At 38.5% G+C, this 25,949-nt stretch overlaps 1 protein-coding gene across 1 annotated transcript; it reads left to right on the plus strand.

Annotated features, from left to right (window-relative positions):
• Positions 1–3,931: 3,931 nt before the first annotated feature.
• pcmtd1 (protein-L-isoaspartate (D-aspartate) O-methyltransferase domain containing 1) lies at positions 3,932–25,912 on the plus strand. The gene is made up of 6 exons (XM_042497092.1): positions 3,932–4,186; positions 12,201–12,666; positions 13,856–13,958; positions 15,072–15,243; positions 20,355–20,478; positions 20,831–25,912. Exons 2-6 carry the CDS (start codon positions 12,360–12,362, stop codon positions 21,202–21,204), a joined length of 1,080 nt encoding a protein of 359 aa, XP_042353026.1. The 5' UTR covers positions 3,932–4,186; positions 12,201–12,359; the 3' UTR covers positions 21,205–25,912.
• Positions 25,913–25,949: the final 37 nt, after the last annotated feature.

Below are 25,949 nucleotides of genomic sequence, written 5' to 3' on the forward strand. Positions count from 1 at the left end.
TGGAGGTATTGTGATATTTCAACACCCTATGTTGAGATTCAACTCATCTGTTCTGCTTTCTCTGTGGATGTTTAGTATATACAGTATATTTAACAATTACCTACATATTCTCTGAATAATCGAAATCCAATTATTCTGACAATATGTAGAGAATATGTTGAGAATAATGCTCATGAATTGTCACACACTCCATAGATTATCTGTTAAACATCACCGCAGAAATAGAATAAAGCGAAACAGCTGAATTGTTAAATCCCAAATGATAAGCTGTTGAAATATTACAAGTATTCTACACTATCCATAGGCAGACTATCCAAAAATAAAGTGCTCCCTTAAGTCTTCCTGCAGAGCCTACATCTCTATTTTGTAACAAATTTTTCTCAAACTGTTTTCGACATTCTGAAATCACAACACAGCAAATATTGACGATGACTAATTTTCACTCCTGACACCTAAAAAGAGGCAAAAACGGTCTGGTGTCACTATTTTTAAGCCACATAAAACAGGTGGGATTGCAATTTACTGTAAACAGCAATACTAATGTTGAAACATATGTTTGTCACACTATACCAGAGTAGAGTTCACAGAATTAATGTTTGGCTGACAAATCTACTACATTGAAATCCATCCCATAATACTCTGGGCTGCTCTGATTGCAAATAAGGATCCCCATCAATGGCACGTAAATGTGGCCTTAAATACTCTGAATTGTATATCAGACCAACAGAAGAACATTCACTCAATTATATTGAATTATGTTTCTTTATGGAATAGCAATGTAGGATAAACACACATTTCTTATCAAAATAAGACAAAGTTGAACATATTTTTTTTTAAAAACTAAAGGCCCAGATACAACAAACTGACATCGACTAGTGTCGCTGAAGGCCAACTGATGCATCACCTGATGTCGCCTTTGTCTCGGCGAAACAGTTGTACTTGAACGCACTGCAAAAACTACAGCCAATGGCAAACTAGCATGTATGTTATGCGCATTCATGAGAAGAAATAACTCCATTTCAGGGTAGTCATCTGTTTTCATCTGTCAAAAAGAGAAACTAAAAGACCGACAGGACAGATTCAAGACTCTACTTATCCAGTTAGCACATTAACAACACAACTCGATGTTGAAAGAACAAAGCATATTTACCACGTTAGTGAACAACAACACAAACTATTCTGCTAAAGAGCTAAATAGATAAAAAACAATCTTATCTAATATAACAAGTTACTCATGCTTGAGAAATTTTAGCCATTTGTTTCCTTTCCTCGTTTCCTTTTCTCTTCTTATGTGCTGGGTTGAGATATGATGCCAGTAAGTGCCAAAAACCGCAGTTCATCAAACAGCCACTTGAGGCTCCAAATCAGAGTAAATTCCCACAGAACTCCATGTTAAAATGCCAAACTTTACAGCAAAAATAAACATTATTACAGCCTGATACAAAAAAACCCTGCTGTGGTCTCTGTAGCCAATTTAAACATTCATGACAACTGCACAGGGGTGGCCTTTTTTTTCATAATTCACCCTTTTACATTTTATTAAGGCCCAAAGTTACATACATCTAATGACTGGGCTGCTGTGACAGGCTGTCTGCGAGGTTCAGCTACAGTCCGAGTCAGATCCAGCCCAGCCCTCGCTCCTCCACAGCTTCATCCCCTCGTCCAAATATGGTCACTTCTGGCTCCGAAGTGCTGGTGCCAGCCGAAATGCCAAACTCGGCTTCAAAATGGGAGTCCACAAACCAGTGGCTGACGTCACAGTAGCTACAACAATTATTTATACAGTCTATGGCAGGGATACTAAACTGGCTTTGCTTGGAGGCTACGTTTTCAAAATAACAGGAGGCCCCATTTCAAGGATTTTAGGACATTTCTGGGATTTTAGGACATTTCTAGGATTTCAGGACGTGTCTAGTATTTTAGGACATTTTTAAGATTTTAGGAAATTTCTCAGATTTGGGGCCTTTTCTAGAATTCCAGGACACTTCTAGGATTTTAGGATGTTTCTAGTACTTTAGGACATAGCTAGGAAATAGTGGTGAAAAAAACTGCTCAAGAAGGCATTTTAATCTCTGCATCTTTGATGTATTCACTGACCTGTGAGTGAGAAATTAGTATATTTAAGGTGCCACTAAAACAAAGGCAGCATTTCACCCAGACACTAAGTTTAGTTTATAGTCTACACACACTGCACTCATTCAAAATATGAGGCTATGCTGGCTCACACCGCAGACATAATTCCCATCATGCCACAGGAGGCTGCGCCTCCCTGTAATGTATATGCTGTGTGTGTAGACTGTGATATATTAAGAAGCTTGACAGTCACATACATACTCTGACCTCAGCTAACCCTGCTGTAGTCAACAAGTCTGCTTACATTTATCTAATGATACAGACAGCTACAAAATATGTGCTTTAATGGAAATAATATTAGAAGCAAGTGTGGCCAAATGTAGGATGCTGTTTTGGTGTTTTTTTGACGTTTTCATGAAGGCCTCACTCTGAGCACACAGAGGTCATGTCCTCTTTCATAGTGACCTGAGGAGAGTTTGCATTATACAGTTACACAAGTTACACATAATCTTATATCTATCTGTGTTTCTAAAAATCCTGCCCCCAGTTCTGTGTATCACTACTACTTATGATGCTACACACGGGCCATACTTGGAGTGGAAATGCTGATCTTGATCAGTCAAGCCCGAGTGACACGACTGATGACCCTGGTATATGAGGGTAAGTGTAGTTTTCAGTTACTTAAAAACTTGACTGAACCCTGATTATGCAGTCTGCAACATTGTGTATTTTGTGGTCATGTGAGCCAGGCTCAATACGTCGGTGTTACGCAATTAAAATCACCAAGATAGGAAGTCAACAAAATCGTCACCTTACAGAACAACCTGCAGCAGAACAACAACCCAGAAAAAGGTCACATATTTTGGTACAAGAAAGTTACATAAAAACACCGCACTGTGAATGCTAATGGATTTTTTTCTACTCCATCAGCCACTTTGGCAACTAATCAACCAGAACATTTTGAGTTTGGTTGTGTTTGACAATTTGGGCTGGAGAAAGCAGAGCTTGACTCTTAATATTCTGTAAAAAATGCCATCATCCTTTAAAAAATACAGGCATTCAGGCTTCAGCAGTCTGAGCGAAAACCTTGAAAACAGGATAAATGCAGCTCGAAAGTTCATTTTCTTGAACCACAAACAGCCTTCCTCTTTAAAAACAAGTAATCTATAGTATTATTGAGAGACAAGGTGAAGCAAGGTCCCTGAAACCTTGCTTGTCTGCTGGCGAACGTCCATTCCCACACTTCCAGAAAACCAACTGCAAGCTAAATTTAAACCTCTGCTTTAGGGAACTGTGAGAGGTTACAAGGTGAGTGAAACTTTCTAGGATCTTTTGGAGGCTTGTCACAGTAGCTCAGCCATATAGTTTCTATAAATTATTTCTTACTGTTTTTAGCCAACCTTTATCTGCACATAGATATATGGCATTTCAAGTTAGGCCTTCATTGGTGCCAAATACAATGGTTGCAGCAGTTAAGGACACAAAAATAGAGTAGACAGATAGATAGGCTATTATAAATGATTTAATTTTGGCAGTTTGCAAAGAAAACCTGCCAGATTTTGGAGTTCGGGTTGCATTTAAAATAAATACAACCATTTTAAATTGTGAGTTCCTCCCCTGAGCCAAAATAATAAACACAAGTCCCTCCCCAGTGTTGAAAAAAGTATGACAGGCTTGCCCCACTTTGCACCGCCCCCCGTAAATAACAAACAGTCCCTAAGTAACCCCCCAAAATACTCAATATAGGTCTAGTGTCTGTACACAAAAAGTCACAGATAGACAGACAGATAGACAGATAGATAGATAGATAGACAGACAGATAGATAGATAGACAGATAGATAGATGTGTGCAACAGTGCCTCCCTCTATCGACAACACTTTAAACCACGTGACCTGTGTTTACATCCTCTCCTCAGTTATTTCTTTCTTCTTCCACCTCGACACAACAGCTCTCCATTACTACTTTACCTTTCCACCCGGTCCAGGCTCACCAGTTAGCCCAGTAAACCGGTAGTTAGCCTCTAACTGGAGGCTGTTAACGGCTGAAAGTGACTGACCGTCGCAGTGCACAGAGCATCCAGTAACAAGGAGTGAGTTAATGCGACACGGCATTGTGAGTATTTTTAATTTATTTTAAGCGAACTACGTTTTTTTGTGTGTGAGTTAGCCGGTTTGTGTTGTTGGCAGAATAATTGTGTCGGTTTTATTTAACTCCAGACTCGCTGTTCGGTGTGTTTGCTAGCTTTCAGGATAAAGATGTGAGCTTACCTAACCTGCTTTGTCTCTGTTTTGATGATGGCGCACTCAGGCCCACCAAAGCTAACGTTAGCTGGCAACTCTGCTGGCGTTATCCGACAACCAGATGTCAACACTTCGCATTTAAAACGTCTATTTAACGTGTCAGTGTTAGCCACAGTTGCTAAATTCACCCGTTGTTTAACGTCTTTTTCACTTCGGTGTGCCTAACGTACGGGGCTCGAGGACTTTCTGTCACAAACGTTCGCCTCATCAGGCGGAAGAAGCTCAAATCAACGTTTTGTTTGTTTGTTTTGACTTTTGTTTGTCACGCAGCAGCTACCAAAAACACGCATCAGCTTGTGTTGTTTTTTTTGTTTTTTTTAACAAACCGGTTTAGCTAGTCGTTGCTAAAAGATTGAGGTTAATCGCACTGCAGAGAGCTGGCCAGCGACTGCGTTTATGGTCGACAAGTGGGAACAAAAGCTGGAGGAGTGCACACACGCACGGGCTCTGTTTACTGTCTGTCAGCTCGTGTAATGGATGCTTAGCTCGCTGTGTTGTTTCTCACAGATGTGCACGGCGGGATTTTAAGAAACAGCCGTGATTAATAACGCTTGACAACATTTCATGAAAGCGCTGTTGTTGTTTTGCTCCACCGTCACACGCAGTGCGAAGAAAGTGTCCCGGCCGCTGATTGGCTGACAGGCTGCTGTCTGTGTGGCAACTGCAGCACGTGACCAGGTAGAGAGCTGATTGGCCTCATCAGGTGTCAGTTGTGGGGACATAGGAACATCTGTATGTATGTACACCGAGTGGGCAGTAAAATAAATACATCTGTACACTCTGAAGCACCATCCATGCCATAAGTACAACTATACTTTTTATTTTATTTTTTTTATTTAGTTGTTTTTCAAACTTTCAGACAGAGCGTTCAAAACATGAGAAATACGCTTTAAAATAATACACAAACTACCACAGAGTTGAATGAACACTTTTTAGGAACTATGAACATATTAATATGTTCTGCAGATTATCTGTATCTGCATTTTATTTTAATGATTGCCAGTAAAGTTAATTAATGAAAAAGTGTGCATATTACACTCAACCAACACACACAGTCTGCAATACATGCAAAGAAAGTGTCTGCATGGAAGGAACTTTTACTTTGTAAAACCTCAGGGCGATATTTTTGTACAATTATTTTTTATTATAATTTTCACTGAACTTTTTAAATAAAAAAATTAAGGGAACTTGCTTTTGCTAAAGGCATTTCAACAATGTTTTGTGTTGGAGTTTGTTATAATCCAAACTCTAATTTTTGCCAGAAATATTTTGATTTTTATTGTAAAAACATATCTGTTCCAAATACCAGTTATCGGACTCATTAAGTACTAATAATTTGGTATTGGCCCTGAAAAAACAGTATCGGTCAACCCCAATTATGTTTGTTTATTCATCACATCTATTACGCATGATATGATGTCATGTGGGATGGACGAGAAAAAAATGATTGTCTAGTTAGGCTATTCACTGCTCACCTGCATGGCGAAGGAGAGAGGGGTTAAGTTTTCTGGGTTCCCTAATTTACCCGCTAATCTCACTGATTTCACATTTACCTTAGCACAAATCAGTTTCATGTATTAGATTTCGTTCCTGTTTATTTTTACTCTGAAATCAACAATAAAATCTTTCAATGCATATGCTGAAGTGAAAATGGATTATTAAAACGGTACGTCATACAGACATCAGTTGTTCCAGTCTCAGCCTCTTAGGCTATGGTAGTCTCAACAAGTGACTACACAGTTTAGGATACACAAGATTAGGGGTGCAACTACTGCTTATTGTCATCATTTAAACTTATTTACTTGTTTGGTTTTTAAACTATGCAAATAGTGGCAAAATGACCAGTATATTTTTTTAAAATCCCAAGGAAATATGGATTTTTTGACCTATCGGCAGTCTAAAATCAAGAAGATATTAACTGTTGCATAAGGTCTTCTCATCACATGAGGAAAAATTAAGATGGATAAAATGTATGCAGTACAAGACACAAACGGTTGCAGGTTATCTAGCTGCAACAAATTGAGGGAAAGACAACAATGTTTATGTTAGGTTTATCCCAAAACTGTATGACCTTTTTTTTGATCACACAGTCAGTAGGAGCAAAAGTGACAGGAAACAACTAGAGATCTGGTACGATTGCTTCACACACACACTCATGCATTGAGTTCCTGTTGCCAGCCTGGTACCATAAATGTATCTACTCTCACATCCTGTGCTGTCTGTGGCTAATTAACACAGAGTCCAGCGGTCAAAGTTACATAAATAAAGAGAGATGTGAATACACTTTTCATTCACTCTGATCACACCATCACACTGCCCAACCCCTTTGAGATACCTGGGGACTGAGTCAGAGTAGAAATGGTATTATTTCCTAAATCAAAAGGATTTGTCCACCGCTGAGTATAAAAACCTTCAGAGGTTTTCATGGCAGTTTTTTTCGTATATTCCAGTCTGAGGACGGTACTAAAGGAAGGGGTCATTATAGTGAGCGACTCATTAGACTGTGGGACATCTTGTGCAGCTGTGGAAATGAAAGTCAGGACTTGATACTACCACTAACACCGCCCCAAACTTTATAACTGAAAAAGGAACATATACCTCTTTAAAGGCAAAAATGTTTTATAAAAGAGTAGAAATTGGGCCTTATTTAAAAGAAAATTCTTGTCTCACAGGATTGGACAGACAACTGACTTGAACCAGTTAGTCCATGGGTCAGCAACCTTTACTATATTAAATAGCCATTTCTGGACAAAAAATAAAATCTTTCTGGGGCTGCAAAAACATTTGAGTGTTAACACATTAATAATGTGTCTAAATGAGCGTCCATTAATATGTTTTACCCTAAGTTGACTACTCTGCAGTGGGCTATTTATGATCAACCTATTTGGTATTTTGAAGGCCCAGACACACCAAACTGACATCAAAGAACTAGAAGTGACGCCGGCCAACTTTGAAGCGCCTCACGTGGCCTGTGTCTCGGCCAAAAAGTTGCATGTGAACACTGCAAAGGCTACAGCCAACTGACAACAAACACATACGTTGTGCATGTGCATGAGAGGAAACATCCTCATACCAGCAGGCGGCAGTAGTCCCTAATTATAATTTAAAAAGGGAAACCAGAAGACTGATGCGATGGATTCAAGATACTAGTTAGCACATTAACAACACAACCCGATGTTGAAAGAACAAATTATATTAACCGTGCTATTGCATACAATAACAAACAATTATTAACCGTTTCTGTGAAACGGCTCAATGGCAAAAAATGAATCCCATCTTATATTGCAATTTCATTTCAATCTCACGCCCTCTTGACTGTAGCTTACTTTCCTCACTTCCGTTTCTCCTCTTGTGCAGTGAGCTGAACAGCCAATCAGAGTTACTTCATTTACAGACGGGCTCCACCACCCATACTACATGCTGAATCAGCCCCAAAAAGCTGAGAAGGTATAGAAGTATTGAAGTAAAAAGCTAATGTTAGGCTAAAATGAACTACACTACGGTGACCTTGCCACCACTACGAGGTTGTAAAGACGCGTTCTGTGTGGCTCGATGTGATGATGTTTTTTTAGTCTAATGCAGCCATTTGTTAGCAGCCTCCTTTTTTTAAGACACATTAAAACTTTTCAAGTGTATAGTGGGGTATTTACTGATGTATACTTTGTGCCATAGAACAAAGCGTGAAAGTCTCTCGTGTGTGTTAACCACAGAGCTTATTTCAGGCTTCTAACCAAAAAACCTTTTTAAAAAACCCATAGACTTAAGGACATGGGAACCAGAGGTAAAAGACTATTTTCTTGGGTGCTTTATGGGATATGGGCAAAACTAAAAGATCAAAGTACACATCAAATTTTTCCAAAAGATGGTGTCTGTCATTTCAGGTAGTTCTTATCACCCTGATGTTTGATCAAATGTTCATTTTTCTGGTAAGTTTGGTTTGAATTAGTTACTTGATGCTATGAAAAGGGGGCTTGACATCTATATTGGTGCTGATCGTGATTGGTAGTACCCATAAACTGTTGAGGACACAAGATGACAGACAGCTCAAGATGGAAGCAGCCTGATCCATAACATTTAGGCTTTTTGGGTGAAGTAGAGACACATCGTTAATCTTAAATACAGACTATGATTGGAATATGTGGTGAAACATTATTTTTCCCAGGTTTTTCCTGGGTTGACATTAGAGGAGGGGTCAATAGGTCACTGAATTCCAAAAGATGTATCCTCCGATGCCCGTTAACCTATTCAGCAAACATCATAGTCCTCTGTTCAGATTTTAGGTACATTATGTAAAATTGGACATTTTAGTGTAACTGTGGTGCTAGAAAAAAGGTCATTGGGGGACCTAAATCATTATGATTTATCTTCTGCGTGCCATGGATATCCACAGCAGATTTAATGGGAATTGGGTCATTAGTTTTTGGGGAATCGTGTCATGAAATAAAATGCTGAACAAGTGGAAGATTTTCCGTGCTGGTACAACTAGATTAGGACTCAGCATAGCTAAAAATGTATACAAAAGTAATCTTTATTACAGAAATGTTGTTCTGAATTACAGTACAATGCATGTGCAGGTGTTTTTCATCTCAATAACATTCAGGCGCCTTTGAGGCAAAATACGAGTACTTCTATGAAATTTGCATTTGGAGAGCATATTTGCACACATGTTGTATTAATAATACATGTGACATTGCAGGGAAAACAGTCGCTGACTTCCTTCCATACAGATCAAATCTTATTAATTACACCTCCTGAAGTTTTTTATCTGGCATTTTATACTTTAGTGTGATCCAAACATGCTCACATTATTAGCTGCAGTGAATATGGAACAAAGCTTTCACTCACCGGCCTCAAGAAATGTAAATTCACAGGCAGGATTTACATATTCACACAAGTCATTAAGGAAAATGTGGAAACTATTAATTAAATATCTATTTTTTTGTAGCTTTAAACACACTAACGCTGTAATCTGTTGTTACAACGTCACAGTTACAAGACTTGTGATTGTAGATCTATTATGAAATTTATGAAATTATCTATTATGAAAACACATAGATGATTTTTTTCCACTAATAATAAAAACCACATCACCCTGGGCTTTGCCTACAGAGTCTTGGACTTCATTTTGCTTTGCTGACAGAGCTACAAATGAGCTGATAAAAGTGCTTTACTTTACACTGTAAATTCAGGTAACCATGAGGATTATCAGGTTACCCCACACTGCCTGCTGATCACCAGAGTGTACATGTCGGTGTGCTGCCTCGACGGGCCTTTGGTGTTTAGTTACAGCTCTAGGGTTGTTCTCGTCTTGCCAGAAGATCTGTTACGTGTTTCGTCATGCACTGAGTGAGTCCTTGGCTGGGTCATAGCAGCTGGTTATGACCTGAGATGGTGTCAGTGCACTTTCAATACACACCCGGGGTCAACCCAGGACATCCGGTGTGTGTTTACCAGTTTATTTCTGTTTACAAGTATTTTTTTTCTGCCTAGCTTCTCTATAGCAACAAATACCTACCTGGTCCTTATTTTTTTTGTCTGGGTGAATGATGACCCCTGTTTCAAGACTCTGGTTTATCATTGGTAAAACTGTACAGCAGAGCACAAAAGCAATTTGCTTGTAGAACACCTCGCTTGACCCATTTTCCTGGATTTTCTTTCAAGTGCGGGCAACTCAAAGGACTATGCATTACAGAGAGGGTAGAGGAGGGAAACTGGGATAAAAAATACACCGCTGTACAATCAGTGAGGGTGAGCGAATCAATGAGTCTTTTTGCCTGCGAAAAAGAGCCAATGGAAAATTACCTTACCAGGCCTCCCACTACAAAGTCACCTCTGAATTTAATCTTTATTAGCTGAGTCAGATGTGGAGATGCTGAGGAAGCAGAGAGGGAATTCAAGACTTGTCTCCCTCGGCTGAATCTCCAGCTATAGCCTTTCACTTTGTGCCAGTGTGGGGTATTTTAGGCATCAAAGCAACTACAAAATGTTTAAAAACCAGCATGTGGTAGGAATTTCCTCTTAACTTAATAGTGAAGCTCAGTACTCAATGTAAATGTAACCTTCAGATCAGCAGAGATCTGTTTTAATTGACCCAGTGAAGTAAAGCAGTGAATTCTTGGCATTTAACGAATCAATTTAACTAACAGCATTATATACAGCATACTGTACATTACACTCTGCATGTAGGACATTACATAATGAATAGAGCTTTTTTCACAACACAGATTTTGTATTTTCTGCAGGAAAATCACAGGTGTAACAAAATTACACGAATGATGGCTCTGTTCCATAAAGACATGCCAGTAATCCAGCATATGTTATACAAGAGATCTTGAATCAAATAGCTCAACTGCATGGGAAACCATCAGAGTAAAACTCTGGAATCCCATATTTTTACACTGAAGTACATCTGAACTAACAGGTGAGGTGTAGGTGTGATTTATTTTGGGATCAAGGTTGGCCAGTGCTCACCTAAGCAGCCCGAGGATGTGTTTTAAGGAGAGGATGGGGAGCAGTTGTTGAGGTAGAATTGGGAATATGCTAAACTTCTAAAGAAATTCATAGTATTCGACTGCAGACATCTTGCAAACCAGAGGCAATTTTAGACAAAATAACAGGGGATAGTCATTAAATAACAACTGTGGCCATGCACTGTAGTATTGTGCCATACTGTATGGCAAAAAACTCCATGAGAATGCTATCAAAATGTAGTTAGTAATCAACTACATTATCAAAGTAGTTAACTCCAGAAATATGTGGTGATACTTGAGTTAAGGCACTATCTATTCTTTCATACCTTCATACGTTTCTGGCATTTCACTGGGTATACAATATACAACGGCATTTGTGTAAAACAATAAACAAACGAAAAGCATAAGCTGAGAAGCAGAGCTACTGGTGATAGAATAAGTGTAGCATGTATTTTTAATGTCTAGCTTACAATGTTGTGTTTCTCATCAAAAAAATAAGCCCACTTAGACAAGTCTCGCTGGGCTGAACGGAGATGATCTGCTGAATAAAATCACGTGGCTAATAAACTGCTTTTGAAGTTGGAAGAAGTAATCTCAAGATTAAGTTATATGTAGAATTACTTCCAAACAGTGGCTGAGAAGTTTTTCATTTGACTAGTTCTGTAACATTATCCCCACCACTCACAGAGGCCACCTTTCCCAGCTCAGCTGTCAGTAGACGCTGACCTCTGGTGACAGGTGTTGTGCCCTACATCGGCTAAATATGGCATCTTTGTATCTAGAAAAAGAAGCGTCAATAGTTTGTTTTGGAGAATCAGTACAGTATAACAAAACATAGAATTGCAATATCTGAATGTATATTTCTTCTACACCCCTACTATATTCAGTAAGAGTAAACAATGGTATAAGGGAGGTGTATGTTTGGGGGATTACTCTGTGTAGCACAGGTGATGTGATATTCAAAATCTTGAGGCTGAAACTACAAATTATTTTATCAAATCAGAATGCCTTAATGTTGTATTATTGGATTGTTTCAAACATGACATTTTGGTGAATATATTATTTGTAATAAATATTCACATAGATACGCCTATAGTGTTTCATTAAGTCTGTTATTAAACTGTTTTCATCCTGAAGGGAAGTCATTTGGGAAAATCCTGCTATATTCATTCAGTCCTCAGTCTGTTTCTGTCACAGTTAATATTTCATCAAAAAGACACTCCCAGCTGTGGGAAAATATTAATAAATCTTTACTTTTATCAGTATCTTAACTATAAGCTACGCTTGCAGATTTAAGCAGATGCTGTGTTCCCGAGCAGACATGTTGCCATAACGTGTTTATATAATTTCTCTCAGGTCACTTGCTGCGCGGACATGACCGTAGTCTGAACTGACGCTTGAGGAGTCACAGCGGCAGCATCCTTCAGGTCAGCCGTTCATCTCCATGCCACTGTGAGGAGGAATCACTCATCCTGAGTACGAGTTCGGCCCTTGTGTTTCTCTTCTCTTTTCACCATGGGGGGAGCCGTGAGCGCCGGGGAGGACAATGACGACCTCATTGATAATCTGAAGGAGGCTCAGTATATTCGCACAGAAAAAGTTGAACAGGCTTTTCGGGCCATAGACCGTGGTGACTACTATCTGGACGGCTACCGGGACAGTGCCTACAAAGACTTGGCGTGGAAGCATGGCAACATCCACCTGTCTGCTCCGTGTATATACTCCGAGGTGATGGAGGCCCTCAAACTACAGCCTGGACTTTCTTTCCTCAATCTGGGCAGCGGAACTGGCTACCTGAGCACAATGGTGGGCCTTATCATAGGTAAGCATAGTGTACTCAGCTGTGTTTTTCATGTGTGGGAAGTGTTCAGATGGTCTGGAAAATCTAGGTTAAACTAATTTGCTACAGTGCACTATGTGCCTACAGATCTGTATCAGTGACGTTTACATCTGCAAAATATTCCACATTTTGCCTAATTTCAAGAAAAAAAAGAAACAATATTCCTACCTAAAGTGATTATTCTACTACTACTACATGCTACATGCAGCCACTCTGATTAATGTCCCCTAACGTCTCGATTATCATGTCAAAAGATTATCATGCCATTTTGCATTTTTTCAAGAGAATATGATTTTTTCAAAGTTTTACACCAATGGTCAACTTGTTTGACTGTCTAAACGCCTCCAACATTCAATCCTTCAACCCCCTTCTTAAAAAGGTTGTCTTTGCTATATTTGCACTGAAACATCCAACATCCTGCTGATATCTGAGTCTTTCATAATGTTCAAAAGTAGGTGTGTTTCTTCTTCTTAACATAAATGTGGGCTTTCATTTGGGCATGCATCTCTACACCAGCCTTTCAAACTGCTGTTTGTCTACAACACATCCATGATAATTCACTGAGCTGACCATAAACAGGCATGAGGATGCGTGTCGCAAACTGCGGTAAAAACCTCAGTTGAGACACAAGTGTGAGTGTGTTGTTGTGTCCAAAGAAATCTCCTAAAACATGAATAATCCCAGCATATCCCACATCTCAATCGGAAAATTCTACATTCAGAATAAAGGCCTAATTCTGAATATTCAAATAAAATATACTGTTTAAATGACCTGTATCAAATTCTGGAATATTGTTATATTTAGTGTAAGTTAAAAGTCAGTGATTATAGGATGGCAAGGATTTTTTTCATCTCCAGTTAATGCACAGATTATTCTTCAGGTTTTTGGGATAATTGTAAAAAACTGAGAGATGCCCATCACAATTTCCCTAAAGCTTAAGGGACCATTTAGATGTTATTTTGTCAAAAATATAAATTATAAATATTCAGTTTATAATTAACATAAAAGTAAGAAAATCTTTTTTGCCAGAAAAAGGCTATAACAATATGATTAAAATAATTGCAGATTATTTTTTGTATCAACTAATAATACAACTAATACTTTCAACATGATACCACAATACCTGGCAGGTAATGTAAAAATATTGTTCCTGTTGTGTGTTTTTTCCAAGGGCCATTTGGTGTGAACCACGGAGTTGAGCTCCATAAGGACGTGGTCGAATATGCCAGAGAGAAACTGGATGACTTCATAAAGAACAGTGACAGCTTTGACAAGTAAGTGCATGCTTTAAACCAACATTTCATCTTGGGAAAAGCGCTGAATTGCTTTCTTGGGGACAGTTGGTTTAAAAGATCAATACCACTCTCAAATCTGTCCTTAAATTATAAGGTTACATCTATCCCCTGGTTAGGCTAGTTTAGCATACATATTGTAAACAGGGGATAGAAGCTAGCACAGTTCTGTCCAAAAGTCACAATATCTGGCACTAGCACTTCTTAATTTCATTCATGTTATGTTATATCACAGTTGACTATTCCATATAAAAACAAAAATTAACAGGGTTCGTACAAGGTTCCTGAATTTGAAATATAGGAATTTAAATGCTGGAATGAAAATTAGATTTTTTTTGGTCCATTAAAAATATTTGAATAAAATTGAAGAGAACATAAAGATACAAGATCTTCTCAAACATTTTACACAAATGTTTTAAACAAGGAAACCAAGAACAGCCTTGCTTGCAATTATTTTCTAATGCTGTATGAGTGGTATGAGCTCAGAGTGGCAATGGGTTGGTAAACACCAGTAAATAGTCAGCACCAGGATGTTTAGCCTGCAAAATAGTCACAACCGAGCAGCATCAATTGTCAAAGTTTTGAGATATAATTTGGTCAATAAGCAGCCGTGTGTGTCTGACTGTGGATGGTTGAGCAAATCTGCACACTTATCTTCCGCAAGATAAGTGTGCAGATTTGTGGAAAAAGCAATTTCATCCTTGAAAATAAAAGTAAGTGTTTGAAAAAGTACTTTAAAGTCCTTGACTCTGGCTTGCCCCTGCCTTCACAAACCCTGAATTAAACAGATATAAGATATAATGTGTTAACTAGTGAGCTTTAGATAAGAATATTATCTCATACCTTGTGACAAAAACTGCATGTGTTCAAACCACAGGCTCTAGTAACTGTGTTACCTGCCGGTTTCGCTCTTGTGGACCATAAGACTCAGTCTTGCAAATTAAATACGTTTAAATGTCTCTAATTATACTCATATAATCTGCATAATTCAGTCACAGCTCACAAATGTGATGATGAGCCTGAAAGAAAGAAAAAAAACTGTTCTCCTCTGTCATTTAATGCCTTTTACTCACTATACTTGTTATTATTTCACAGGTTTGAGATCTGCGAGCCTGTCTTTGTGGTGGGGAATTGCCTTGAAATTTCAACAGACAGTCACCAATACGATCGCATCTATTGTGGCGCAGGAGTGCAAAAAGACCATGAAAATTACATGAAAGTACTGCTCAAAATTGGAGGCATTCTGGTGATGCCAATAGAGGATCAGGTAAGTACTCTGAGCCATCACACTGATGCAGAATCAACACTCTGTGATTGCAATACAAACTGCTAACACATGAGGGAAAACACGGCAAAATAGCTTTGACCTACAAGGCTGGTTATGCAACTTTCACATGCATTATTGAGCCACAACTGCCCCTGGATTTGAGCACACACAGGGCTGTATAAATAAATGTTTTATTTAAAATGGTGGACGTGTGAGTGTGGACAGACTGTGGGGCATGCAAGAGGGCATTTAGACTATTTTGGGGAGTTAGTGGAGAAAATAGTTGGCAGGAACTTTTTCTGTCAGGAGAGTATAGGTTTGGACGGATTCATGGTCAAGGATATGGGGCAATTTAAGGAATTTTCAAGGTCCCGTATTGTAATAAATCAGATTTCGATTTCTTTTTTGAAATATAAAGGCAGTGTAAGTGCTAGGGTTGGACGGTATGGCTGTAAAATAATATTATGATATTTCAGGGTATTTTTGTGGTAATTATATTTTTGATGATACAATAAAAACATTGAGAATAATTCATTATTAATTAAAAAAAAACATAAAATTGCAACAAAGTAAGTGTTAGAGGTGTATATGTCAACATAAATGTAGTTTGCCTTCAAATATTCAGCAAAAACTGAACCAAAATTCTCTCAGTTTAGTTTGTAAACAACAAAAGTAAATTGTGAGATTCAGATTCTGTATAAAATATAAAAATTTAACAACATAAAGTCATAAAGTAATCAAAACTTGCTCATCTAGATAGTTGCCAAATTGACAAAAACATGCCTTTGATCTATAAATAATCCGTATATACAAATGACTGATTTGTTTTCTCCACCTGGACCTGTATGTTCTGTTATTTCTCCTCCACTCTTCCTGTTATAGCGTGTCTCTCAGCGCTGATAATCAGACCCGCCGCACACAAACAGATCTGCATTCATCACACATTCGTACTTTTTTTTTTTTTGTTGTGCTGGAAGCATCACATAGGTTTACATTAGGAAAGGATTTTGACAAAATTACCTGATGACACTGATTACTGTGTGCGCACAGAAAGAGAGTAGAGGGAGACGCTGTGCTGCTCTGAGCCGCTTACAGTTTATTTTAAGTAGCATAAAAGGTCTGAAAAGTTCGGGGCTATTCATAAAACATTCAACAGTCCCAGCCACACTACTGAAGTTGCTCCTGGCCTAGAGCAATTTTCCTTTCAACCACGCTTGTTGATGCCACATGATGCCATGATGTCAACAGGTCAAAATATTGCCATTATCACAATATTAATTTTTCTTATCATATTAAGCATTATACCAGTATTATCATGGATGATATGATATGGCACATCCCTAATAGATGCTATATAAATACTGTAAAAGAATCAAAATGCTCTATCCACAGAGAAATGCACACCGTATGGAGACGCTGCACCCTCAAACGAGCCGTTAGGACTTCTGTAGAGTTGTGATGTCACAATTACATGATATTAAAGGTAGAAACTGCCATCTCAGTGCTGTTACAGTCTTTATCTAGCTATAATAACGGTGCAGAGATGCAAGAGCACAGATGTGGAAGACCTGGAAACACTGACCAATCAGAGCAGACTGGGCTGTTTTGGGAGAGCGTCTTAAAAACAGGCACTAAAACAGAGCATTTCAGACAAAGGGTGAGTACAGGTATTCTCAGGGAGACAGTATGACAAAAATAATGTTTTTAACTGAACATTAAAGCATGTAAACATGCTTCAATAGAAGCCCCAAACGCAGGAATGAACCTGAAAATGAGCATTATTTATGACCTTTAAAGGACAAATGGGCTGACGTTAAGCAAAGCTTGACCATGATTATATACTGTGAACAGAGATGTGTTATTTGGATTATGTTGTCAGTAACTGAAGGCCTGAGTGCACTCTGAAGTGTGCTCAGAGAGTGCAATATAGTTCAAATAAATAACTCATACGGTATGCTGTGTTTTTACGGAAGTCACAAGGTTTTAATAAGAACGAGAGCAGCCTACTTATCAATCACGATGGAGAAAATAATTACTCATAATTATAATAACAGATCTTTGAAAGATCTAAACAGCATGAAAGTGCTACAACCCATATCCACTCGGGCCATGTCCACACTAATGCTAATAATTTTCAAACATGTCTTTCTTCCTCTTTGTTGTATCCTTTCATCAGCCCCAAGCCGACTCTCTCCACCTCCCAAAAAAACACTGAAATTGCTGGATACTGATTCAAAGAAGCAACAGTCACCTTGTATGTGAAATCATCATAGAAACAGAACGAGTAGAAAGGACGTCAGGGGGTCATAAAGTGTGTTACATTCATTAGTCTAAAAACTGTGTTTTGAATGATTCTTACACCTATTTTCTTTATCAAATAGAAAAACACAACCATACACCAATCCAAGTCCCTGTCTTTCACTAAATTTGGAGTAACAGCTTTATGTCTAGGGAATTCATCATAAAACACACTTTATTCAAACTTGCCAGAAATAAAACAAAACTTGCCAAACTGCCACTGTCCCAACAACCACCAAGTCTGTTTTGGTCAAAATTATGTCCTAATTCACAAATTTAGATGTGAAAATATGCTGATCTGCACACAGTTTATCCCTGCAGTCGCTCTCAGCCTCTCAGCTGTACAACAAGAACTGGATATCGCTCATTCTTCGAAGTCAGCGATGATAACATCGTGTTTCAACAAACACGAATGCAATTAAAGACAACGTAAAAGAGAAATAACAGTTATGGTGATTTTGGTTGTTATTGCATAACCTCAACCCTAAGTGAGTTTGCGAATTTCTGCAAGTTTGTTTTATTTGCCAGAAAATAATGCTGAAATTTGTCTTGCCTCATAAATACAAGAACAACATTTTTACAAAACCATACAACAAACGCTTCAAATCACATCAGACATTACAAAAAATGGATGCAGTGCAACATATTACTCATTCCCTGTTACATTCAGTGTTTGACCCAGTTACACTGAGTGTACTTAGTCATACTTTGATTTAATAGTTTGACAGACTGAGAACAAAAAACATGTACCATCGAACCGGTGGGACTCTAAATCCCCTGTGTGATGGCAAAAACTAACTTACCCAATAATGTGTGTGAATATGTACTATTATTATTATTATTGGTAAAATTAACAATCAATTCATCGTTATTTGAAAAAGAAAAACAAAAAACATAAAGACTTTGCTTATTTCAAAAAATACCAAATGCATGTTTCCTCAATCAAAGCTCAAACCAACATTTTGAACATACTTTGACAGCGTTGCATAACCTATTGATTAATCGATTACATTTCACCTATCTGATTAAATTTATAACAACTGATTAATCGATCATCATTTATTATCATCCCTAGTTCAGACGTAATAATACCACCCAGAGACAAAATTCTTTTAGTGTACGCAGCTTGAAAACTAGACTCAAGCGTTTGACTCATAAATTTGTTTATATGGACGTTTATTTGGCAGTTGGCTGGCTACAACAGTTGCCATAGCAATGGTAAACATAAAAATGGCTGCCGCTCTGACCTACATTGGTTTGACTGGTAATGTCTATTCTACTCTCATTCTGTGGTTAGAACATAATGCATTGTATGCTATAGATGTCATCTTAAGAATACCTTATCTTAATTTATGCTGGTGGGTGCTCTCAAAAACAACAAAAACAAAAAAATTCTAAAAGGACTGCAATGCGCACTCTTAGTAATGACTGTAAGCCTTTATCATTTATGACCCTTAATCATATACAATTTTAAACATGCCCAAACATCTATATTGTGGCTTTAGGGAAAGAAAAGTGAGCGTTATGGTGTTGAATGAAGTACATTAAAGATAGTTATGGATGCATGAATCATGTATTTGCCTTCAAGGCATCTTCAGAATCTGCTGGTATTAATGGGCCTGTTGTGTGCCACTCGAATACTCCCCTGAAACCACGACACCTCCCCCCAAGACATGCACTCCCTTTATTAGCATGCATGATGAGTCCAGAGCTTCATGCGCTTTAATTGTGTTTTGATAACTGTCATGCTGTGGACTGGTAATTACTTGTTATGGCCGGAGCCACCAGATATCTGTCATCTACTGAGGACCATGTCTCGCATGTCTAACTTCTCACACACTTTGATGACGTGTCTGATAGCTGGGGCTGATATGATGATTTAATGTGTGGTATTAAACGAACGACTTAAACGATTAGAAAGATTGACTAAATTAATTGGCCACTCTTTTGATGATCTTTTAAGTCATCTTTTCAAGCAATAATGACAAAGATTTAATGGCTTCAGCTTCTCAACTGTTTTGAGTGTCGGTCTGACGAAAAGAGACATTGGAAGATTTCACCTTTGGCTTTTTTACTGTTTTAAAAATTCTCAAATTAATTGAGAACATTTTTTGTATATTAACTCTCAAACAAAAGAACACTTTGCACATCTATCAGATAAGAAAGGAGCGTTGGAGAGGGATGAATCAACCTTAATGCTGCAAAAGGACTCCTGCACACTGTCTCACTTGCAATATCACTTTATTTACGATGTTTCAGTACTAGACCTTCATCAGGCAAACAAAAAACACCAAAACCGTTTTTGCAAGTTAGACAGTGTGTGGGAGTCCTTTTGCAGCTGTATATTAATTGTAAAAATATTCATATGCAGCAGTTTTTCTACTGTCAGAGATTTTTTATTCTGTTTATACCATGGGAGCTATTTCTTTAATATATCTGGCAGTTATTTGCCATCGTGCGCAGTGTTGCAAATGTAGAGGTGCTCCTCGTTTCCTGGGGTAAGAGATATCTTTACACAGTTTACTGAACACATGTAGTTATGAGTAAGATCATTAGACGTGTGAATGTTTAATGAGCAAACTGTGTTATTTGTACAGAGATAAGTGTAATAATATAGAGAATCACACGGACCAACGCTGAAAGATTCCTCTCTACACAGGTGGCAAAACCTCAAAACCGCACAATAAGCAAATCTAAATATATTTTGGAGAGAAACTGTGCTAGTTTATGCCCCGAGTTCTTGCTCCCTAGTGTCACACAGCATTTCAGATTTCATTTTAAGTGTTGAGTTCAGGTTTTGTCTCTTTATGCAGCTGACCCAAATAACCAGGACTGGCCAGTGCACATGGGAGAGCAAAAACATCTTGGCGGTGTCCTTTGCCCCCTTGGTCCAGCAGAGCAGAGCTGATGGAGAGAAGCCTGACACTGTCCAGCTGCGTAAGTTCCTCAGCCTCAGCAAAACAAAACAAAACTAAAAAAAAACTCTTTGTGTTTTACTATGCCTAACTGGTCTTGAAGTGTAAAGCAGGCAATATTTCAAAGTCAGACAGTACATTCAAAGTGATGTGACGAGACGAATCCTGCAGCAGTATTTGCTTTGACATTAGAAGCTCGCCCTGCAGCTGCTTCAGTTGTTCCCTTTTCCTTGAAATACTGAGACACAGTTCTCTCTTTGACAGCCTCGCTTGTTTATGCTGCCCTAGTTGAAGGACTGGTGCAGTTGTATAGATTATTCTTATTTTTGTGGCGCATTGCCCTGAAAGACTGTGTCATATCTATTTGTCCTCAGCCCCAGTGACTGTCCGCAGCCTTCAGGATCTGTCTCGGATCTACATCCGCCGCACTCTGAGAAACCTGGCCAACGAGAACAGTCAGGGGAAAGGGATGGTGCAAAGAGTTCCCCAGAAGCGCAAACGCAGACGCTGCCGACGGCGACGCATCAACACCTACGTTTTTGTAGGCAACCAGCTGATCCCCCAAATGGTGGAGAGCGAGGAGGAGGAGCATGCAGAGGAAGAACACAAGGAGGTGGAGGAGGAGGAAGAAAGAGACATTGGCGACATTGAAATCTTCAAGCAAGTGAACATGTTGAGAGACCAAATAATGGCTTTACCGCTGCCTGAGTCACTGAAAACATATTTGCTGTATTACAGAGAGAAATGACTAATTAACTCCATTTCCACTCTTAACGGGTGAGGCGCCTGCTGAAATGCTTTTCTTCACCCTTTTCAGTACAAATGTAGCATTATTTCCATTAAATCTTGATGGCAAAACTGTAATAGAAAGAGACGTCATAGATAATATTGGATAATAATGTTATGATTGTCGCAAATTGTTAGTTTTTGCTGACATTTTCTTTTGATTTGTATATCAAAATAACAATGTAAAAAGTATACTAAATGGACATAGTTTCAGACACCCATTTTGAGATTCAGATTTTATCACAATATCAGGATTTCTGCAGGAATTTGCAGATGAAAACAATTGTATAAAAGTTCTTATTATATTTGTTAAAATATGATCATGCTATGATGAAGACTTTTACTGCAGCCTTTTTAGAAGCTTTAACTTACAATCAGTGTATGGTGATTAAATGATCACCAGAAAAGACGCAAAAGACACTGAGAGGCAAATAAGGCCATATCCTCCCATTCTGAGTTACAGGTATACTCTGCAGGAAGTGACGGTTGGTAAGAGAGATGTCAATGGAGGGTTTACTACACATTAATTTTTTTGTTGCGGCCCACCATGATAACAACAACTGCCGCAAAGTGTTATTTACTGCACCACACTCTAGGAGCGCAGAGCGTACTCGGGGCATAAAGGGGGCAGCAGAATGCCAGATGCAGTGTAAATTAAACTTAGCTGATTTCTCTGAGTCTCTAAGTTTGCACTCCCTCGCCTCATCAATCAGTCTGATCTGATCAGATCAGCTGCGATTGGGTCGACTGATCACTTTTCCACTCTGCCAGAAAAAAAAAGTTTCATGTAGAGTTCCACCAGTGCTGCGTTCACTGACCCGCAAAAACGTCCGAATTTAGAGGATATACACACACGCGCACAAAAACAAACAGAAAGTTTGCTTCGTTAATCAGTTTACCACAGAGAATATTTTTGACTAGATCTGCATGTCAGACTGAAGGTAAATTTGCTGCTATTGACGCTATTCATTCGGCAATTACCACAAGTAATATCATCCCTACCCAAAAGCGCTGCTTTGGAAACATTTTGCTCACCCTCCGGTTTCCCCTTCGAAACGGCGTTACAAGCATTAATCACAGATTGAGTAGCATCACTAGCTTGTTCCATTGGCTAACCAGTGAAGACTGGAGGGTGAGCAGCTGGCACCGTTTCTGCATGTTAAAGTGGCTACCCAGCTGTCTGTCAGCAAAGCCAACAGAAAATGAACTAAAAGGCATGACATCTACAAAACCAAACATTAAAATTTCACCACCTTTAAATGGATAGCGCTTTAAAATGCAGCAAACTAAAAGGAGTTACTGGTTAATTTGTGTCCGATTACCCAAAGCAAAACTGACATCCCTGGTTTATAAAACAACATATTAACTCGGCCTCTCCTCCCTACACTGCAGACAACTGAACTACTGTACGAATGTTATATTTGTTGTAATGGAAAAAGCAGATACTTTTGCGATCTAACTAAGCTAAGCGCCAGCATCTACTTGCCCACCAAAAAACAGACCAACTCCACTTCGCCCTTTATCCCCATCCACTCCTGTGAAAGCCAACTGCACAATACTTTAACTTTGAAATGAACTTTTGTCTTCTTGCATCTCACCTCGCTATATTTGCTTTTTTTCGGTGCTGTGTCCACAATTTTCGTCGTTTCCTCTGATATGCATGCTGCTACTATCTGGTTGCTACCTTTTTATAAAGTCCCATGCACTGTGCCCATGAACATCTGACCACAGCAAAATAAGAATAAAATAGTGAAATACACGCAGAGCGATACAGCCACACACTTCTTGTGTGTCATAACTCAGTACATTTACATGATGCTGGAGAAAGTAGAATCATTGTGTTAGTACGTCTAAAACTGGACTTTTAACATGAATGTAAACATGTTAGTCCAACTTAATCATACTAAGCTGATTTCTCTGAGACGGACTAACAAATCTAGATATTGCAGATGAGAGGTCAACTGTCTCTCATGTGTACGCCTAAACCGGAGCTGAACTGGCCCAAGCGTTCTGCACATGCTCCATAGCTCCTTTACTGGGCTTTGACCCGGAAGCTGAATAGCTCAAATTTGCAAAAGAAAGCCGTGAAGAACAAACAAAGCAGAAGGGAAGAAAACAAAACAAGACCAACGAATCAACAAAAAGTAGCTGAGTACATACCAAATGTACAGCACCGAAAAGTTTGCCATTTTTTCACCATTTAACATGCAACCTGTGTGCTGCTAGCTAAATTGTTTGGTGTGTTGCTGTGTTAAAATGAATTTGAGAGCTCGTAGTTACGACACAGGAAGCCGTGCACACAACATGCTTGGACTTCAAGTTGCTAGGCAACAGCAACATGGAAGTTACTGTCGGTGTCTAGGGCCCACCGAAGCTAATGAGTCATATAATTCAGGATATGTAAAGGTATCGGTTCAGAGGAGAAGATGAGAATTACGAATTACGATGAGACTCTGTACGACTAAAATGATTATATATTAACTGCGCCTTCGCCATTGCTGAAAATGTCAGCAAACACATCACAACTTGTCAACTCGGAGCTGACGGAAAATATCTACTCACAAGGTCATAAATACCACATGAGGGGTTGTTCATATGGACTCATGTCGTGTACACAGTAACACAACCCCGAATGATCACATCATCTGACGTAATAAGTCAACCAGAAGATGATCCAATAACAACTAGCTGAAAGAAGGCATATCACGACCCACCGTGGCGGAGTTAGACACACCTCTGTCAATAAATCGATTCTCCCCCGGTGCTCGTATACTGGTACAACGGAGCTGTAACTGTTGCTCGACTTAACTGTGCATGTAAACGTACTGAGTGATGATTGAGAGGGATTACTTCTCTATGAGTCTATACATTGTTCCATAGGAAAATCCTGCACAGTATACCTTCCTAAAAGAGTAAGACATTCTTGCAGAATCATGAATTGTCTTTACTCTTCTTGATATTTCGTTTTCGTTTTTTGTACCTTCTTATAACAAGAGATCATACAGAGAGTAGAATCATTTTTTCTACAGGGCACCTTTTAAATGTAACTTTTTCTACCAGGTGTTTGCATACTCGTTTCCTCACTTTGCATATGAGTAGCTGACATCCTACTTGATAATGAAGAGGTGTTGTAGGCCCTCTCCTCTCCGTGGTTTCCCCTTCCATTTTTGGTGCAAATAGTATATCGATTAATCATATCAGAGGTTTGATGATGGGTGTTAAGTGGTGGTTCAGCTTTGTTTAAGAGGAAACTGCTAAAGGGGAGTTGTTTGTCAATAATGCATGAATATACTGTATATGTGTTGGGTGTTCCTGACTTTACTTCACATCTTATGATTGGTCACTGGAAGTGATGTCCCAAGTGATCAAGTGCGGAAATGTTTGGAGAAAAAAAAAACGCATTTGAAGAATATTAATCAATTTGATGGCCTTGAGACAAATCTTAAATCCTGTATAGTACTGCTTTTTTAATCAACAGCAATGCAAATCAGAATCACTGAGGATTTTGAAGCCTTTTATACCCTGGACTGTAGAAGTGTCCAACAAAGCACCTTAACTCTGCAGTCCTCAAGAGAAATTTGTTTCGTGGACTGTTGTAAATCAAAGTACAATTTGCTTGCAGAACATCCCTGATAGTGATGGCTTTTAAGTGCCAACGTACCCCATCACATTAGGACTTCTGCAAGCTTTCTGGCACATTAAATTCACCCAAACGATGGTATATTTCTACAAAAACATTCCAAGGGGAAAAAAAAGAAAACAGCACATCACTGATAGATGTCACACTTTTTCTTCATGCTTTACGACTTTGGAGATTTCGTTCATCTTACTTTGAATGCATCATTTAGTATTCCAAAAGCTGAGTTGAATGTTGTTGATATTAATTCTATTCAATATAAAGGTGATATATATGTATTATCATATGATTCTGCATACAGTTTAATTTGGTTTGTTGTAGCGCCCTCTTGCTGTACTGTATCTTGACACTGGGAACTCTGTAGATCAAAACTCCACTGCTGTCTGTTTAATAGATAAGATATATTAGTGCTATAGGTCTTCATTTTGTTATAGTGTAATGAAAAATATTTTGTTTGAAAACAGGAGTGATTATTCTATTAGTAGTTTTTGTGTGTGAAGAGGTATCATTTATTTTTATGTAAGGTTTTATTTTTTGGGTTTTTTTTTTTTTTTTACATCCATCGGACAGCTTTGCAAGTAAGCAATAATGGAATCATTTCTCCGCTCATAATTACCAATAACGGCATAGTCCCATTTGATTTGCGTAGTATCCATTAAAATTGTCATGAGCAATTACAGGAATGCAAAAGTTTATATACCATTATCTAAAATATAATTGCTAATTAGAGAGCACATTAAGTATAGAAAGCAGGGGACCTACAACCTCGACTCTCAGGTCACGCCTTGCACCAAAGTTAATGGGACTGCTGTGATTACGTTTAATGTGGACGAGATTCGACTACAAAAATGGCACCCGGTAAAGACCAAGTCATAATCAATTCTGTGCTTTTATATTAAGTTAATCTGTTGAGAGCCAAAAAAACAGTTCTGTTACTGTTTTTAGGTTGACTTCTCATAGTGTGTGCAGTTCATCTTGAAAATGTGTTGTTTCTCCGTAAATGTTTGGCACAAAAATAAAGGTCACAATCACATTATGCCTCTTCTAATCATTGTAACCGCTCTTTTCTT

Source organism: Plectropomus leopardus, chromosome 12 (genome assembly GCF_008729295.1).
Source record: "Plectropomus leopardus isolate mb chromosome 12, YSFRI_Pleo_2.0, whole genome shotgun sequence".
Taxonomy (NCBI): Eukaryota; Metazoa; Chordata; class Actinopteri; order Perciformes; family Serranidae; genus Plectropomus; species Plectropomus leopardus.